This window comes from Enhydra lutris, unplaced genomic scaffold, assembly GCF_002288905.1.
Source record: "Enhydra lutris kenyoni isolate GAN:26980312 unplaced genomic scaffold, ASM228890v2 scaffoldscaffold59, whole genome shotgun sequence".
Classification (NCBI taxonomy): Eukaryota; Metazoa; Chordata; class Mammalia; order Carnivora; family Mustelidae; genus Enhydra; species Enhydra lutris.
The window spans coordinates 3,783,981-3,802,802 of record NW_019154143.1 but is presented as its reverse complement, the minus strand read 5'-3'; the positions used below and the strand labels follow the sequence as shown (position 1 = coordinate 3,802,802).

The 18,822-nt window shown below is 44.9% G+C and overlaps 1 protein-coding gene across 3 annotated transcripts in view; it reads left to right on the top strand.

Moving 5' to 3' along the window:
- LOC111158428 (latent transforming growth factor beta binding protein 1) overlaps nucleotides 1–17,845 on the top strand; it is a 415,776-nt gene extending 397,931 nt beyond the window's left edge. For all 3 annotated transcript variants that reach the window (XM_022520435.1, XM_022520437.1, XM_022520436.1), the window contains 3 exons: nucleotides 11,083–11,205; nucleotides 15,470–15,619; nucleotides 16,804–17,845. In XM_022520435.1, the coding sequence (XP_022376143.1) occupies nucleotides 11,083–11,205; nucleotides 15,470–15,619; nucleotides 16,804–16,985 (455 nt within the window). In that variant the 3' untranslated portion in view covers nucleotides 16,986–17,845. The remainder of the gene's footprint in view (nucleotides 1–11,082; nucleotides 11,206–15,469; nucleotides 15,620–16,803) is intronic.
- The last annotated feature ends 977 nt before the right edge of the window (nucleotides 17,846–18,822 follow it).

Here is an 18,822-nt window from a genome sequence, read left to right as displayed (position 1 = left end):
TTTAAATATTTGCATTTTGTGGGCCTTCTGCACTGCCCGCTGAAATCACACTCACGGAAGGACCTTAGTTTTCAGTTCTTCCCCCTCCCCCATGCATGCTGGGGAAGGGCAGGGAGGAGGTAGAATACTTAGCCCTTAGCCAGGGGCTCCCCCCACCCCCCGCTGGGCGGAGGGCAGGTCAGGCTGTGAAGAAGAGACGGGACTTGAGGGGGGGAAGGAGTCCGCAGGGATGAGTGACAGAGAAGCCTGCTACAAAGAGGAGGGTCAGTGCCTCAGAGGAAGAATATTAGAAATGAAGCTAAAAAGTGCATTTTTAAAAACAACCTTGCTTTGGGCAGGTGCATCAGACAAAGAGAAAGCACCAGACAAGTCAGTCACATTCAGGTTAAGATCATACGTTGTAGTCACTGTTTAAAAACATTTTTATGAAAAATATAAATAAAAATAAAAACATTTTTACGAAAAAAGGAAACCTGGTGTGTTTTCGGAGTAAGGACAGCTAAAACGGAAAAAGAAAAAAAAAACAAACAAACGAATAAACACACCAGCGACAACCCAGCCCTAATAGTGGGGAGAACAGACTCCATCTCCTGCCATAGTACTGGAGACAGCTCTCTGGAGGTGTGTCCTGGAACCAGATAGTCCCCAAACCCAGTGCCCTGGGGTTTGGGAGCCAGCATGGGCCTGGAACACCAGCTGCAGACCTTGCTAAACTGCAAAGCAGAGTATTAACTCTTCTGAGAACCGGTGGAAACGATTGTCTCAAGGGCTCCCGAACAATGAGAGAACAGTTCGGTGTGAGCAGAATTTGATGACAGGATTGCCATTTGGGGTCCTGAGCGCTTCCGAAACTTCAGTTTGCACACAGCTTGGACTTTGCGGTGTCCGTTGTATTCAGTGCTTATTTTCTTAATAGCTGTGCTGCCTTGAAGGGCTAAGAAGGTATTTGGCCCCATTCTTATATAAAATACTCTGAACAGAGAGTCAGTTTGATTGTGATATCCTATTAGATGTCCTATTAGAATCTTTCTCCTTTAGAGACAAAGCAGAACAATTAAGACATACACATCAAATGAGCCATCTGCTGACAAAAAGCAACACTTCTATTTTTAATGAACAAGCGTTTTCATTTTTCTCAAAAATACAATGTTTAGCAGCTCAGGCTTTCTCCCTTGAAATCAGAGATTACAAATAGGCAGTCAGTTTCTAGAAACACCTTTCCAGTGTTATTTTCTGTTCAGTGATTTGCTCCGCGTGGAAATTTTGCTTTCACATATTTTAAATACACTTTGCTGCTGTGATGATTTTTGTTCCCCCTCTGCAGTGATAAGAGGAGTTGGAATGTCCTCAGAGGAGAATGAAATGTGGTGAATGGAGCTGTGGCGAAGCCACTGCACATAATTATTGAAAGTTGCATCTTATGTTTGAGGTTTTGAATTCAAATAACATTGTGCTTGTTCTGACCTTTTCTTAATTGAACTTATGAGACAGCTGTGCTTAGAACAAAGCTGCTGGCCACCCGTGCCTCTGACCTCTTGGCCAGAATAGGTCAGCCTGGCAGAGCAGGGCTAAGAGGAAATTTATCTGGTCTCCCTTCAAGCAACACCCAGATTGGGCCTGTGATGTTTGGGAGAAAAGCATCGAGAAAGTGCTTAGAAAGCAATCACACTCCTGTCTTTGTGCTGACACAGATCTGCAAGGAGTAGAAGCTAGGGAGGGTACTGTTTTGGCTCCATATCAGTAGCCAGTATCTTAAAAGAGAAGCAGATTTCAAAAGATTAGCTCACTGGGGAGCTTAGGACACAGCATGCCTTCCTCCTGCTTCCTTCTGAGATTCAAGTCTCAGTGGCCTGCAGAGCTGTTGTGAACGGTTGTGCTGGTTGTGCCCTGCTCCACTCTAGAAGATGCCATTCACATGGTCATCTGTGAGTACCTACAGAGTGTAGCTAAAGAAATCACTGCCAGGAGCAAGAGCTACCGAGACGTTATCTGATTCTGAATAGATCCAGAGGGGAAGGTAAAAGAGAGTCATTTCAGATTAAAGTAAATGGCAATATATAGGAAAATCATCTTTAAAAAGCTCAGTTTTACTTTGTACTAAGTGAGTGGATAATAATATTGGTTCTGTTTAGGATTACTTTAATATTCTATAAATTACCTAGAATTTGCCCTTCAAATTATAACAGATTTAACAGTGTATCTTTATCTCATAACCTTGAGATCTGTATTTCAGAATATTAAGCTAGTTTTTTTTTAAAGATTTTATTTAAGAGAGAGAGAGAGAGAGACCAAACACACAGGGATGGGGCCCGAGGAAGGAGGAGGGAGAAGCAGGCTCCCCGTTGAGCAGGGAGCCTGCCAACATGATGCCCAATCAATCCCAGGATCCTGAGATCATGACCTGAGCCAAAGGCAGACGCTTAACTGACTGAGCCATACAGGCATCCCTCAAGCTAGTTTTGAACAAATATTAACACAGCTTTCTTTGCTTCAAAACTTAAAAGAACAATGTTAAAATACTATACTTTGAAACCTAATCACCTTTACCCTTATATTTTAATAATTTGTTTTTAGCAAAAGAAAATGTTCTATTTTGAGAATTTATCCTCACTTGGTCTTTGGAATATCATTAAATTTTTCTGGACCTCCATTTCCTCAGCAGAGAAGTGAATGAGAGACTAACCTTATAGGTTACACTGACTTCTTACAGTGTATTAAACTCCATGATTGTCCATCATTCTGGAAACATCTAGGTGAGCATCGCTGAACTCGATACTGGCATCCCATGGTGTTTACCTTCTATCACAACCACACGTTTCCATGACAAGTTGTCTTCCCTGGATTCTGCAGCCTAGTAGTAAAGATTTTCTATTCAGGATCATAGACTATGTAAACTAGAAAGGCCCACAGAGATCAATGAGTTTCCTCATTTTACCAGTTAAAAATAAAAAGGTTAGCTGAACTCCAGTATTATTTTTGGTTCTCATGACTTTTTAATTTTTTTTTAAGATTTTATTCATCTATTTGACAGACAGAGACCACAAGTAGGCAGAGAGGCAGGCAGAGAGAGAGAGAGAGAGGAGGAAGCAGGCTCCCTGCCGAGCAGAGAGCCCAATGTGGGGCTCGATCCCAGGACTCTGAGATCATGACCTGAGCCGAAGGCAGAGGCCCCAACCCACTGAGCCACCCAGGCGTCTCATGACTTTTTTTTTTTTTAGGTGAAATTCACGTAAGAAAATTAAGCATTTGCAGTTTACTTTTTTTTTTTAAGTGAACTCCACACCCAGTGTAGATCTGAACATGGGGCTTGAACTCACAACCCAGAGATCAAGACCTGAGCTGACATGAAGAGTTGGACACTTAGCCGACTGAGCCACCCAGGTTCCCCATAGAATTTTCCATTTTCTAGTGAACAGTTGAGTGGCATTTAGTACATCCCCCGCATTGTACAACCTCCCCCTTATCCTGAAGCACACACTTAGCTCCTATTTTAAAGTAATTCTTACTTGGTTAATGCAAAAAGAGAAAACCCAGTGTATTCCTGATACATACCACTTACTAATTTTTGCTATTTGTTGCCTTCTCAGATTGTCACTGCAGAGTGATATATTTTTTTAAAGATTTTATTTATTAATTTGACAGAGATCACAAGTAGGCAGAAAGGCAGGCAGAGAAAGGGGGCGGGGGGGAAGCAGGCTCCCTGCTGAGCAGAGGGCCTGATGCGGGACTTGATCCCAGGACCCTGGGATCATGACCTGAGCCAAAGGCAGAGGCTTTAACCCACTGAGCCACCCAGGCGCCCCTGCAGAGTGATATTTAAAGAGCAGGAAAGAAGAAAATAAAATGGTGTAGGTGTCTTACAGTTAGAAAATATTAGGTAAATCAGTTGAGAAAACGAACATGTTGAACTGTCCTCTTGTTTGCCTGTTTATTGTACTGTTCAGTCTTTTCCTATCAAACATTAGAGGTTACCTCATTCCCATGTCCCCTGTGATTGCCTGAATGTAAGACTTGAATGCTCTATTTGCAAAGCCCTGGGTATTTAGAAATGGGGAAAACTCTTCATGCCGTCCTTAATAAGAAATTCACAAGAGATCAATCATTATTTCAGGGTTTTCGTATGTGGCATGATTTAATACCATTACAAGTGTATAAATTTTAGATCCAGGTTTTAGAAAGCAGAGGGAGCCTCCACGTTTTGGCATTCGTACCCAACTAATCTGTCTCTCCGGGAGAGTCCGGCTAAATAAACAGCAATCTGTTGGCAACGCAAAGAGTGACTGAACTTGGAAGGGCAGCGTTCGGTGACTGCTGGGGTGGGGGAGCCCGGCTGGTCTGTGGTCCATGAGTTTCCTAGAGCATTAACATTTACGGGAGTCCCACAGAACATAAACCCTGCCAAGACTTTAGACTTCATTACCTCCCTGTCCTCGACAAGTACAGTTTAATTGAACATTAAGCAATTTGATCTCTTTCACCTAATAAATCGAGCACATTCAATAAACATAAATCCTGCTAATGATTGAGCTGACCCTGGTGAGGCTGAGCTCATCAGCATTCATGCTTATTACTCTCCCTGGAATTTCAGTCGCAAATGCATATGGCCGGACTACGTACTTACCTGGGGCTTACGGTCTAGGGAGCGCACTGAATAATTTTCTTTGCGGGGTTTCTGAAAGGCAGCAGCGGAAGAGAACCTGATTTTGCAGATGGACCAGTTTCGATTTGAATCTCTCACCTAAACTAGGACGAGTGACGGGATAAATCAGAAACAAAAGGAGTTAATTGCGATAATTTCATAGGGTGTTCTGAGATGGAAGTGAAAAATGTGTGCAAAAGCTCACAGCAGCTGACGCAGGGGAACTTAATTATCCCTGAGAGCTCACGTTCCTTTTTCTCCGATGTTCCTAAAGAAGGGATCTAGAGTAGCCGGTGTTTACATGGTACTTTTTTTGTTTCTCTTAAGCTTGCTTTTTTTTTTTTTTTTTAAGATTTTATTTATTTATTTGACAGAGAGATCACAAGTAGGCAGAGAGGCAGGCAGAGAGGAGGAAGCACACTCCCCGCTGAGCAGAGAGCCCAACACAGGACTCGATCCCAGGACCCTGGGATCATGACCTGAGCCGAAGGCAGACGCCTAACAACTGAGCCACCCAGGCAACCCTCTCTTAAGCTTTCTTATCTGTTAACATATGCCTGTGACTCTGAGTTACCTTCTTCCTCCTCTTCACCTAGCTGGCCTCCGCCCTACAGATGCTCACCTCCAAGGTGAACCTTCCTGGCTGGCTGCCGTCATCACCTTCTCTGTGGTCCTGATCAACTGTTGTACATGTCACCGTGTGTGCACCCTTGTTCACAGCATCGTTGTGACCTTCCTCTCTCCCATATCCCACCCTGCCCGTAATAACTCTCCGTGTCTGGCGGAATGTGTGAATGAGTCAGTCACAGAATGAAACAGTGACTTGCCTTTAAGAGTGCAAGGGCAGGTACCCTAATCCTGTTGAGCAGATGAAGCTCAAAAAAATAGGTCCAGTCCGAGGAACTAGAAAGCAGAAAAGCAGCACTAGGACCCAAGACCTTTGACTCCGGGTCCTTTTCCTTGTTAGTATACCCTGTTTTCTCTCACAGCTCAGCAGGTTTTAATATCCGGGAAGCAGGGTTACGGCCTCTTCCCCAGGCTCTGTGGGTCAGAGTTTTTTTTCTGAGCAGAATATAAGTAGAGACCCACACACACAGCCCAAACAGGTGTCCAGCTTCTCAGGGTGTGACATGGCCGGTGGAATGTTCACTCACGGTCCTCTGTCATCGGTGCTGGCTGGCATTTTCTATCATTGGCGACTGTGTTTTTAACCTCAGAGCTTTTGCTGATTTCAGTCACAAATGCCTGTTTATACTGCCGGCTCGGCATGCTCGGGCAGAAATGCTCATTCCATTCTCCCTGTCCTCTCCCTTCGTGTCCTGCTTGTGCGTCTGTGTTTTCCAAACACCATCATCAATCGGTAATACGTGTGGAAGACTCTGAGAAAAACACCCAGTCCAGAAATTTGAGCAAAATATGACCGGTTCTTCTTATTGTAGGAGAATCGGTCCTTGGTCCTCCTCTATTTGAAAATAATGCCCTTCAAACTTCAGAGCCCTGAATTTTTAGCCTCGGTGTGTAGACAGTGAAATGCAGCCTCGTCCTCATTTCTCAAAGCAGCTGGCTTTAATCTGTCTCAGGACTAAAGCTTCACCTCCCGGTCTCCTCACATGCCAGAGCGGCATCGTGGCGCGTGACGGTCCAGACCAGCCCTGCAGATGGGCCTGTCATCAGGAGAGATTTCCTGCCAGGATAGAGTAAAGTGCTTCTCAGTGCTGCTGACAGCAGAGGCCCCAGACCCAGTGGCTCCAGGGGGTAATTTCTAAACTTTTCTTTTTTTTTTTCCAATTTAAAATCAAAGCCGCACCATCTGTCATAGGAATCTTCCATGCCAGGGAAAGGAGTGTGATCGATGGCCTGGATCTTGTTTAGACCAGGTTGTGACGGTGTCCCATGCCATCCCATGTGTGTCTTTCATAGCTTTGAGCAAGACCTTCTCATTTGTCCTTGGGGTGAAGAATGCACGGCTGGCTTTGGTGTGAATATTTCCATTTCCTGTTCATTTCACATTCGTATCAGGCTAGATCCCAGGTGAACACATTGTATGGTGGCTCAGAAATGGTATTTGCCTCAAGTATTAGCTTTGCTAAGCCAAACTTTTCTCTGTATCCATCCCCAGGCAACGGGGCACGTAATCATCATTGATGTGTTTAAGTAAAAGGTGTTTTAGAGAAGGCACAGTATGTGTTCATCCCCAAACGCTGAGCTGCGTGAAATGGAGAGCTGAGGGAGTCTCGTGTGCTCTCCTGGGAAGTTGTAGAAATAGTTCAGGGATCTGCTTTTCCTGGGTTCTGTACCCTCCGCACACCACAGTTCACTGTGTCCCCAAGCTGGAGTGTAGCCATGTCCCAGCCCTTGGGATAACCAAGGCCATGCACCTCCAAGCTAGAATGGGCTCTGGTTGTGGCTTCGGGGTGCTCAGAGGCCCAGCAGATGCTAGAAATGATGCCCATGCCCAGTTCCTGAAGGGGATGCCTTGCTGAAGTCTCAGAAAATTCTGTGATACTCCAGTCGCTACCCTGAAGAGGATGAGAAGTCTGTGTACTCAGGACCTTGCTAAAGGATTCAGGCATATACTCAGAGTTGCTGAATGTCAGTCCCCTTCTCTGAGGTCCGTTGATCTCGTGTTTCTCCTCTCACTGCCTGACCAGGTAATTCAGTGTGTCAAGGCAGCAAATCATTCTGTCCCCTGTTGTTTGAGATCAAGTCCATGAAGACATCTTCCTGTGTTACTGAGCAAGAGTTTCCCTCCATGTATTTAAAAATTCCAAATAAGGGGTGCCTGGGTGGCTCAGTGGGTTAAAGCCTCTGCCTTTGGCTCAGGTCATGATCCCAGGGTTCTGGGATCGAGCCCCGCGTCGGGCTCTCTGGTCATCGGGGAGCCTGCTTCCCTCTCTCTCTGTCTCTGCCTGCCTCTCTGCCTACTTGTGGCCTCTGTCTGTCAAATAAATAAATAAATCTTTAAAAAAAAATTCCAAATAATTTTGAAAGAATATTTAAAAACACCTAGAGCGTGCTTTATTGCTCTTTATTTTGCTACACACTTCTTTGCCCGCTGACAACTGCCTTTACCTTTTGCTGACACTGAAACTTGTTCTTTTCCTATCTTTGAAAATCCGTCTTTATTTGCACTTAGCGATTCTTACCTCTGAGATAAATTGGAACCCCCATTTCCTTGGTGATTCAAAATTCAAGATAGTTCCGTAATGCTATCTCATTTTCATACATCAGTAACCCAGAGGTAGACAGATGAGAATTGTTACCCCCGTGTGACAGATATGGAAACTGAGCCCTGCCCGGAATTGCTAAACTGGAAAGTAAGTGGTCCAGTCAGGTTTTGAGCCCCAGCTTCTGGCTCCAGAAGAGCCTGTGTTCCTCCCGTCACCCCGACGCTCACTTCACCCTTGACCCCGGCCAAGAATGAGAGCAGATGTGCACGACGGGAAGGGAGGCACAAATGGATTAAGGTAGACCCGTCCGTGCTTCCAGAAAAATAATTCAAAGTGCATGTCCTGGTGATGATGGGAACGTGGCACATCTCAGATACGAAAGAGCGTATGTTTCATGCAGAAATCATGTTCTGATAACTGACCAAGACTGTTTTGAAATGTGGAATGTTTAATGTGTAAGAGAAAGTAAATCAGCAAAGGACAGTAAGTTCTAGAATCCCAAAAATGCATGGATGAGGAAGAAAGGGCAGGGAAAGAAGATTCGGTGCATCCCTGAGGTCCCCCCCTCCTCCCCTTTACCAGCCTGGGTCCAGTTAGAAGCCCACCTTAGCAACTGCGTGGTAGTGCCCAAACACAGCGTACAGCTTGCTTTCTTGATGCCTTTGGGCAAGCTCTTTCAAATAAATCCCAAATACCTTTTCTGGCAAAGTAAATCCTACTCACGTCTTCATTTCGGGTCAGGTGCCCCCCTTTCCCAGGCAGCTAGCTGTACCTCCCCTTCACACTTCCCTGTGGGCCCTTTTCTTCTGCAGTACCGGCTGGTGAGGTCTGGGAGGGGAGGGTCCCGCTCATTCCATGGAGGAGGAAGGATGATCTAGGGGAAGACCCAGGCCTAAGGGCTAGGCAGCCCTGAAGGACCCAATGTCATTCAACAGCTCAGGACCCTCAAGGCTCAGCAGGGCCTCCCCACCCGGCAGAGGTCAGCTAGGACTGTGCTCAGCCACCTCCGGATTCAGTTTTACAAAATAAGAACATGAATTTATTTTGAATACCTGCTCTTGATCCACAAGTGCTGCTTGGGTGTAAGATACTGAACACTCCCCCTTTCAGATGTACAACGAACCTACTGAAAACGTCAGGAAAGAAAATGACCTCAGCTCTGGAAACCTGTAAACACTCCGGCAATGTTGCTCTCACGGGGAAATCCTTAATTCTTTTTCGAACTTGAAGCGGAACCGACAACCATTTGTGTTCTCTTTGTGGATTTGGGGGCAGGGGGGGTTGAGGATCTTTTTCCAGGTTTAGCTGTTTCCTTAATGAAATTAATATTTCTTCTGAAATGGTTTCGTTCAGAGGTGTTGGCGTATCTGGGGTCCGTATGCTGTTCCTGGAATGCTTTCATACAGGGAGAATTTGAGGAAGGGGCAACCATAATCCTACCAGTCCAGGGTCTTTTCTGGCCTTATGTTTCCTTTGTGCAGTTCTGGGAGAGAATTGTGAGAATGTATGTGTATACATGTGTGCTTGCGCACATGCACACACACACCTTTGCCTCCTTTAAGTGGGGACAGAAAAAAAGCCCGAGAATTCACACTGTTGCCCTAGTGCATTTCTTTTTCTTTTTCTTTTTTTTAAGATGTTATTTATTTATTTGTCAGAGAGAGAGAGCACACAAGCAGGGGGAACATCAGGGAGAGGGGGAAGCAGGCTCCCTGCTGAGCAAGGAGCCCAATGTGGGGCTCGATGCCAGGACCCTGGGATCATGACCTGAGTCAAACGCAAATGCTTAACCCACTGAGCCACCCAGGCATTCCTGTCCTAGTGCATTTCTTCAGTTTCGTACGTCACAGGAGGAAACAGAAGAGAGGAAAACTACCCCCAATTTGCGGTCCGGGCAAGTGTGGCTTTTGCTTTGTGTGACTGTCCTGAGTGTGTCCATCCAGTTCTGGGGCCTCCAGACAGGGCTCCCCAGTTCTGGCAGAGCCTCTGAAGTCTGAGGAGCCCCAGGATTTTCACCATCCTAGATAAATCCTTGGGCAGTATATTTCGGTGCAACATGTGTCCAGACCATGAAGCACCACCTTCTAAAGCTCTCTTCTCTAGACCTTGCCACAACTCTGCTCCAAAACTCAAGCAAGAGCCGAGGACCGTGAAATGCCTTGCATGCTCAGTAACCCCAGAACATCTGGAAAACCAAGATCCCGTGCTCCAGCTGGGTCCTGTGAGGGAACTACTGGAGAGTTTGGAAGGTGGCCTTGAGGCTGACGCAGCTTAGAGTAGGAATATGGCCTCTGGAAAGTGGTAACTGTAGAAGGATCTGTGTGGGGTGTGGAAGAGGTAAAGGCAAGGGTTTCAGAGGAGCTGAGACAGTAAAGCGGAGGTGATGGTGGTGTCTCTTCGTGGGCGGGTGCAAGCGTTTCAGTGCCTTAATGTGTAGTAAGTGCTTCGAACGGTGCCTGGCACAGAGCCAGCGTCCTGGACTGTGAGCTACTCTTATTGCTACTGCTGTTACTACACTGGGACGGTCGCCGTCACCGTTACGGTAATACTTTGTTCATCCAGACCAGGCCTTGAGTGTAGAATTAGAGTAGTCACAATACTTGGGGCGCCTGGGTGGCTCAGTGGGTTAAGCCTCTGCCTTCAGCTCTGTCATGATCTCAGGGTCCTGGGATCGAGCCCCACATCGGGCTCTGGTCAGCTCAGCGGGGAGCCTGCTTCCTCCTCTCTCTCTGCCTGCTGTTCTGCCTGCTTGTGATCTCTCTCTCTCTCTCTCTCTGTCCAATAAATAAATAAGATCTTTAAAAAAAAAAAAAAGAAAAAGAATAGTCACAATACGGGCATCGTTGCCAGGTTGTGTTATTTTGGGATCACCAGAGATCCAACTTTTCTGTCACTTCTGAATGAAAACGAATGTCGCTGTTCGTAGGAATGACTGTACCTTCACGGCGATAAGGTTGCAGATAAAGTCTTTCCTCTAAAACGCCTGCTGTCTGTCCTCTGAGGGCTGGCTCATGTCACGGTTCCTTACCCTCCTTGAACTCGGCCTACCACCGGCTCGGCCACTGCGTTTGGTCTTCCATGTAGGATCTGAGTGACGCCCTCCAGCATGTCATTGTGTGCGGGGCGACTACAGCTCCCCTAAAGAGTACAGAGACAGCTCTGGCCCCAGTGGTGCAGGGCTGGCCTGTCCCTGGTGCTCTGAGCTGTGAGGGTTGTATCCCGGTGCCAGCAAACAGCCATGATGTCTCACGCGGCTTGTCATTTCCTTCTCAGACGACTATGCCCAGCTGTGTAACATCCCTGTCACGGGACGCCGGCGCCCATATGGACGGGATGCTTTGGTGGACTTCAGCGAACAGTACACTCCAGAAGCCGATCCCTACTTCATTCAGGACCGTAAGCCAAACTTTTCAGTTATGTTGAAGCTAAGCTGTGGTTAAAGGTTACCCAGTGATTTTCAGAAGGGAGTCCCTGGGGATTTGTCACACATGTAAGCTTCTGGGCCCCACTCTAGACCTGCTGAATGGGACACTGGGGTGAGACCCCAAGGTTTTACCCATCCTCTGCATAAGCCTTATGCATGCTCAAGTTTGGGAGATATTGGATCAAATTATTGGCATGCTGGTGGGATACTGATAGGTCCACTTTTTTTAAAGTTAAAAAAAAAAAAAGATCTAATATCCATAACAAAATCATTTCTTTATCCATTCCATGATGGTCTAACATAAGGGGCAGGGTTTCTTGAAAGCCTGGGTATAACTGCCATCTTTTTTTCACACAAGGAAATGACATGTCAACTGTGCCAAGTTGATCTTTACAGGTATTTTAGAGTGGGAGGTCAAAAAAATTGTCCTTCTGGTCAGAAATTGTGAGAATCCACTCAGGGGGGATTTATTAAGTAAGGAATGATGCATGCTGGCTTCTCCAAGATTTGTGTGCAGAGTTTTTTCCATGGAAGGTGGAGTGTGCCTCTGGGATCCCTGATCCCATTTAGGGAAAAAAAAAAAATGTCTGACAGTTAACGGGAGTGTCCTGGATAAGGAAGCCACTCAAGATAAAGGTTTCTCTGGGGGAAGCCACAACTTTTCAAATTCCAAATGCAGTATGGGGAAGAATAGGTTGCCTCACTTCAAGAATGGGAATGGGGAAGTGTGGATCCCAGCTGCCTCGTCCACATCTCCCAGAGGGGCCCTCCTTGCAGTGGGGAAAGTGACACCAGATTTTCCAGGCAGGGAAATCCCTGCAGACCGGGGAGTTGGAGTTAGGACTTTGGAGACACTGCTGAATTATAGACACAGTGAAGCCTTTTCTTTCTTTGGACCCTGTTACCTGTGAACAAAGCACACTAGCCATGACCTGATTCCCGAGGAGCAACCCAAGCTCTGTGGCTACATTTGGAGTAACTTCAGTTCTGAGTCAAAGAGTATTTCCTTCGTTCCCTCCCCTTCTCTTTCCTTCCTCTGCCTTCCTTTGTTTTTTTGTGTTTTTTTAAGGGGGGTGTTGATGGAAATATATATTGATCATTCACCAGAATTAACAGTGCTTAATGAAAACAGCCTTGTATCTGTCCTGCCAAGTTGATTAACACAGCCCTGTGGAACCCTCACTCAGGTGTAGAACATTACAAGCATCCAAAGGCCCCCTGAAGCCCTTTCCCAGCCAGCACCCCCCACCGCCCCAAGCATAACCAGTCTCCCAACTTCTTTTTTTTTTTTTTTTAAGATTTTATTTATTTATTTGAGAAACAGATCACAAGTAGGCAGAGAGGCAGGCGGGGGTGGGGGGCGGGAAGCAGACTCCCCGCTGAGCAGAGAACCCGATGCGGGACTCGATCCCTGGACCCTGGGATCATGACCTGAGCCGAAGGCAGAGGCTTTAACCCACTGAGCCACCCCGGCGCCCCTCCCAACTTCTAATACCTCTGATTTTTGCTTTTAATCAACAACATACAACCATTCACTACTTCAGTCTAAAGACACTGACAGGTGTAAAACTGTGCACTTAAAATTTCTGCACTTACCTATGACTATGTTACAGGCATAGTCAACGGGCATCTACCTTTAAAAAAATAAAAAGGAAGAAGAAATATTAAGGTTGAAAGGAAGCCCAGCTGGCCTGCCCCATGAATCCCAAGTAACAGGTTAAGTCTCTAAGCAGCTATGTATGGCACAGTCACTTGGCTCCTGTGTGCACTTCTGTCACATTAGGTAGAGTCCAGATTCCAGGAATCTTCATGTTGAAATGTTCTGACTTGTGTACTTTCTTTCTTTCTTTCTTTTTTTTTTTTTTTAATGCTGATGTTGCTTTAAAACTCTTTTCTAATCCGCTACAAATGTTAAGAAATAAACATGTTGGTGTCACATCAATTTCCTATTTAGCAACATAGGAAGCTGAGAGGCAATTCTTAGACCTTGACCTTTGACTATGTCAATGGCCTTCAAACTTACAACAGGTTATGAGAAATAGCTCCTCCTTCCCAGACCAGGAGCAAGGACTTTCTGGCCCTGCTGAAGAAATGATTGTATTGGGTACAGAGTAACACAGAGGGAAGGCTGAGGTTTCTTATCTCCTGACTTCTGGTTATTTAAGAAAGTTGAACTGATAGCTTGGCGGTACCTTTGGTTAAGGCAGTATTCTATATAAGTAGAATCTCCTAGAGCAGAAATCAGTTTTTTCTTATAAAGGACTAGAGAGTAAAAATTTCAGACTTTGCAGGCCTGCAAAAGGCTCTGCAGGTCTGCCCAGCCCTGCTCGGATATCGCAAAAGCAACCATAGACAACAAGTCAGAGAATGGGGATAACTGTGTTTCAGTACAACGGTATTTACAAAAGTAGGCAGCCGGCCATATTTGGAGCAGGGGCTGTACTTTGTGGACTCTTCTAGATGTATTTTCGGGAGTCTACTTGATGTGTGTGTTTAGGAGTTTTCAAAATTTAATTCCATGTTTTAATTTCTGTAGTAATAAAAATTTTTAGTATTTATAAAGTCAAAATGATTTTGCCCTAGTACCTAGAATTTGAAAATATTTTCATAAATTAAGACTTTATTTTTTAAAGTATTTTTCAAACTGACTTTGGGGCCCTAAAGACAAAATCTGGATGGATGGCCTTTCACTTTTTTTTTTTTCTCCTCTTCAAAATTTTTAAAAGGGCCTGTCATGGATGTGTTAATTTTTTTTTATTTTTTTGTTTTTTTAATTCATTTGCCAGAGAGAGAGAGAGAGAGAGAGAGAGAGAGCAAGCTAGCAAGCAGGGGGAACAGGCACTTTGCAACAGGCAAAGTGAGAGGGAGAAGCAGGCTACCTCCTCAGACCTCCAGGATCATGTCCTGAGCCAAAGACAGACACTAAACGAACTGAACCACACAGGCATCCCTGGGTGTGGTTTTTTGGTTTTTGTTTTTTGTTTTTAATTTTAAAATCACTTGAGTTACACCTTGCAGCCCCGCATAAGCAGTGATGTTTTGCTGCCCCCTGCAGTTACACTGGAGAATTACTTCAGAGGCCAGATGGAGAGTTGGAGCCATAGTTTGAATTTTTTTTTCTTTAAAGCGGATACATGATGAGGTTCAGAAGTGGGGTAGGTGGTGGTGGGGGGAACGGAGAGCCTACATCAACAGTGTGTCTGTGTCACCGTGGATTTATATTTACAACTTTTCTCTCTAGAAAGAGAGCTGAACACTCGTGATGCCTGTTAAATCTGTTTTTATATTACTAAACCCTAGCTCTAAATCAGTTTAAAGATATCTGAACTATAAAAAGAGCCAGACAAGGACTTCTTTGTTTCCCTTAAAAAAAAAAAAAGATTTTTGGCTTTCTAAACACAAGTATGATGTACTTTTCTCATTTATCAGAATGTTTCGAGTCCCTTTTACTGTCTTTATCCTTTGATCTCCTGAGAGCCCTTTTGTAAGGTTCATTCCAAAGCTAGAGCAAACAAACAGACTTTATGGGGCAAGGCCAGCCTGGCTTTTCACTGCTTTCTGGGGAACTCCAAATGAAAAACCACAGCCTGAAATTCTCTGCAGATCTTCTGAGCAAATGTCTGCTGCCCTGTGATAGTGACTTCCATTGGTTCCATCCTGAAAGATGTTCTGCCATTTGCCCTACTGAGAAACTCAGGAAATTTGGAATTTTAGATAAACACTTCTGATAAGTAAGGGCAAGACCAAAATCCATACTTGATCATTTTTTGTGATTTTAATATACACTATCAGAATTCAAGATGTGGGGCTACTCATGGACAATATATACAGAGTTTTTAATATCGTGTGCTTAATGTTTTGTACAGGTATATTCAGCATGAAATTTCACTGCTCACTTGAAGGTATCTGAAGCAGGTGTCTGAAACACATAGATATGGTGAACCATAACCTTGATAATTACATAGTTTTAAAAGATGGTGTAAGAGGCTGCAAATTTCTTTTTTTAAGATGTATTTATTTGAGAGGGAGAGCTAGAATGCAAGCAGATGGAGAGAGAGGGAGAGAATCTTCGAGCAGACCCCCCGCTGAGCGTGGAGCCCAAAGCGGGGCTTGATTCCACAGCCCCAAGATCACGACCCGAGCCGAAATCAAGAGCTGGCCACCCCACCGACTGAGCCACCCCAGGCGCCACGAGGCTTCAGATTTCTAACCTGGCTCCTGTCTTCTCCTTTCTAGGTTTTTTAAATAGCTTTGAGGAGTTGCAGGCTGAAGAGTGTGGCATCCTCAATGGGTGCGAGAATGGCCGCTGTGTGAGGGTGCAGGAAGGTTACACCTGTGACTGCTTCGATGGGTATCACTTGGACATGGCCAAGATGACCTGTGTTGGTAAGGGTGCTGTGTGTCCTCTGGCTGGTTATTCTTGCCCTAACATCCCCTGTGGCCAGATCGCATATAATATTGAGTACATTTAAGAGGGATCCACAGTGTCGGCTTGGGAAGAGGAGAGATATTCTGGAGGTGGATGGTGGTGATGGTTGCCCTGTGGTGTGAACATACCGCATGCCACCAAACGATCCACTTAAAAGTGGCTAAAATGGCCAGTTTTAGGTTTTGTATATTTGACCACAACTTTAAAAAAATAGCACTGACAGCTCATTTAAGAACTCATATTGTGGTACTTCAGGAGGGAAGGACAGAATGTTCCAGGTAATTAGTTGGATTCTAACTTCAACTTTTGACTCTACAGCAAGTAGTGTTTTCCCCAGTACCAACACCAGCTTAAGGGATTGTAAACATCTGAAAAAAATATAACTGGGGTGGTAATCATTCTGGAGAATGTTCCTCCTAAAACTCCTCTCCCTCCCTCCCTGTCTCTCACATGGCCATCCCTTCTATTTTCAAAAGACTGGTCAGCATACCTTTGTTCTTCCTCGTGTGACCCGTGCCACCTTCCAGGGCCTGGCCCTTGAATTACGGGTTTTTCCTCTTCCTGTGGTGCTTCTACTCCCTCCGCCAGCAACCCCTTCCCCAGTTTAGTTTTGCTTGTCTCCGTCAGCAGTGGTTCTGGAAGAGAGGTAAACCTGGGTTATTACAGGTATTTCAAGTCCATTACTTTCCTGGGGAAAGAAATCGAAGAAGGTAACTTGAGCCTTTACAGAGGCTGCCTCGAGGGCTCTCCGCTCACTTGCTTGGTTCTTTTTTTCTGTGTATTCCTGTAGACCGATCTGAATGGTTTTTTCTGTACCTGCAGAAGGGAACTTAGAAGTAGGAAAGTTCTTCCAGCTTTCTCGAGTTCTGACTCTAAAATGTCAAGACGGCAGAATGTTCATGCTGTGTTAAATAGGGAAGAAAATTCTAGAACCTCTCAGATGTACAAAGTTGTATTATCTTGAGTATGACTGCAAGAGACAGTAGTGAGGAAGACTGTCCAGTTCACTGGCGGGGGGAGAGCAGAGAACCACCAGGCCGTGCCCCGGCCGGACGCCCCAGGGCCTCAGGTAAGCTCTAGGTTACATCTCCTCTCAGAGTCATGGGGGAGCTGTTGACCTGCGTGGTTTGGTTTATTGCAGATGTAAACGAATGTGACGAGTTGAACAACCGAATGTCCCTGTGCAAGAACGCCAAGTGCATCAACACCGAAGGCTCCTACAAGTGCGTGTGTCTGCCTGGCTACGTCCCTTCTGACAAGCCCAACTTCTGCACCCCGTTGAATACTGCCTTGAATTTAGACAAAGACAGTGACCTGGAGTAAAAGAGAATCCACATAACCGAAGCCCATCTACTCTGCACTGTGTAAAGGAGAAGAGAGAAACGTATTATACTTGAGACATTGCCCCTAGCCTGGAATGGCGGAAGTACGGCCCCGTGGCGGAGCTGTGTGTGTCCTCGGAAAGGAGAGGAGAGGATCCAGCGCGAGCCTGACTGGTGTGTGACAGACCAAATGGACGTTTCTCTGAAAAAACCAGTATATATAGTCTGTTCATATGTAAAATTCAGTGGAAAAGAGGCGGAACAGTGCTGTTATTTTAAACAGAAGGTTGTATTATGATGTTTTGTTTTGTTTTGTTTTGTTTTCACTATTGCTTGATTAAATTCGGCATTTAAATAGTGGTGGAAATATTTTATATGATTTTCATTTTTTGGTTGTGCAGTTCCTTGGCTACTGTTTTTCTTCAGATTTTTTTTTTCATTCTCAAGTGCACACATCTTTGATAAAATATTGTTAAACTGTATTATAAGTGTTGTTACACAGGGTTATGTTATTCCTGGTCTGGAGCATTTTTTTTTTTTTTTAAGTCCAAACCGTCTGTCCTGTGGAGCAGATGGTGAATTTTGTTTCAAAACTTTTATACACACTTGGAGGAAAGTACTTTATATTTACGGCGTATTGTCTGATTTTAATGTCCATCCTTAGCCAAGCTGCTAGTAGGCATCCATTGGATCCTTTGCTGCATTGAAATGAAAGAATTAATGAGCTTACATTAGTATTGTAATTGTGTAAAGTCAGCCCAGCAAAATTTTTTGGAAACTTGATGATCCCACCGTATTTACCATTGTATGTTAAAGCAAAATAAATCACCATTTTTTTAGGAAAAAAAAAAATCTACCTGAGAGTAACTGTCAGTGAGTATCTGTGTCCAAGTTGTATCCTCCTGCCCCACTGATTTTTACAAATGGTTCTCTAGTAATGTAAAGGCTTTTACAGGCTAATTATTAAATCTCTTAGATATTGTTAGGGACTGAATTGTGTCCACTCCCAAAATTTGTATGATGATGTCCTAGCCCCCCAGTACCTCAGAATGTGACTGTATTTGGAGACAGCGTCTTTAAAGAGGTAATAAAGGTTAAATGAAGTCTCTGGGGTGGGCCCTAACCCAGTACAACTGGTGTCCTTGTAAGAAGAGGAGATGAGGGGCGCCTAGGTGACTCAGTTGGCTGAGTGGCTGACTTTGGCTCAGGTCATGATCCCAGACTTCCAGGATCGAGTCCCGCATCGGGCTCCCAGCTCCACGGGGAGTCTGCTTCTCCCTCTGACCTTCTCCCTCTCTCATGTTCTCTCTCACTGTCTCTCTCAAATAAATAAAATCTTAAAAAAGAAGAAGAAGAAGAGGAGATGAGGACAGACAGAGGAAAGAGCAAATGAAGACCCAGGGAGAAGTCCGCCATCTCCTAGCCAAGGAGAGAGGCCTCGGAAGAAATCAGCCCTGCAGTACCTTGATCTCAAACTTCTAGCCTCCTGAATTATAAGAAAATTTAATTTGTGTTAAAGCCACCCAATCTGTGGTACTTTGTTACAACAGCCTTGGCAAACAGGATATAGATTGCAGACAGATATCACAGGAACAGGGAAAACCACTCTCAAGGTTCTAGTCCCTTCTTAATACCCAGCTCTCATTACACAATTGTTAAAGTGAGTTTCAAGATCCATTTTTCTTTTTACTTCATAAAAGCATCTGAGTTTAAAGCAAAACAATGAAACCATGTATAGGGATTCCTAGCAGAAAATCTCATTTAACACTCTCCTGAAATACAGGACTTTGTTTTTAATACCTATAGTAGGAAGAATAGCGGGATATCGAAGATGTCCA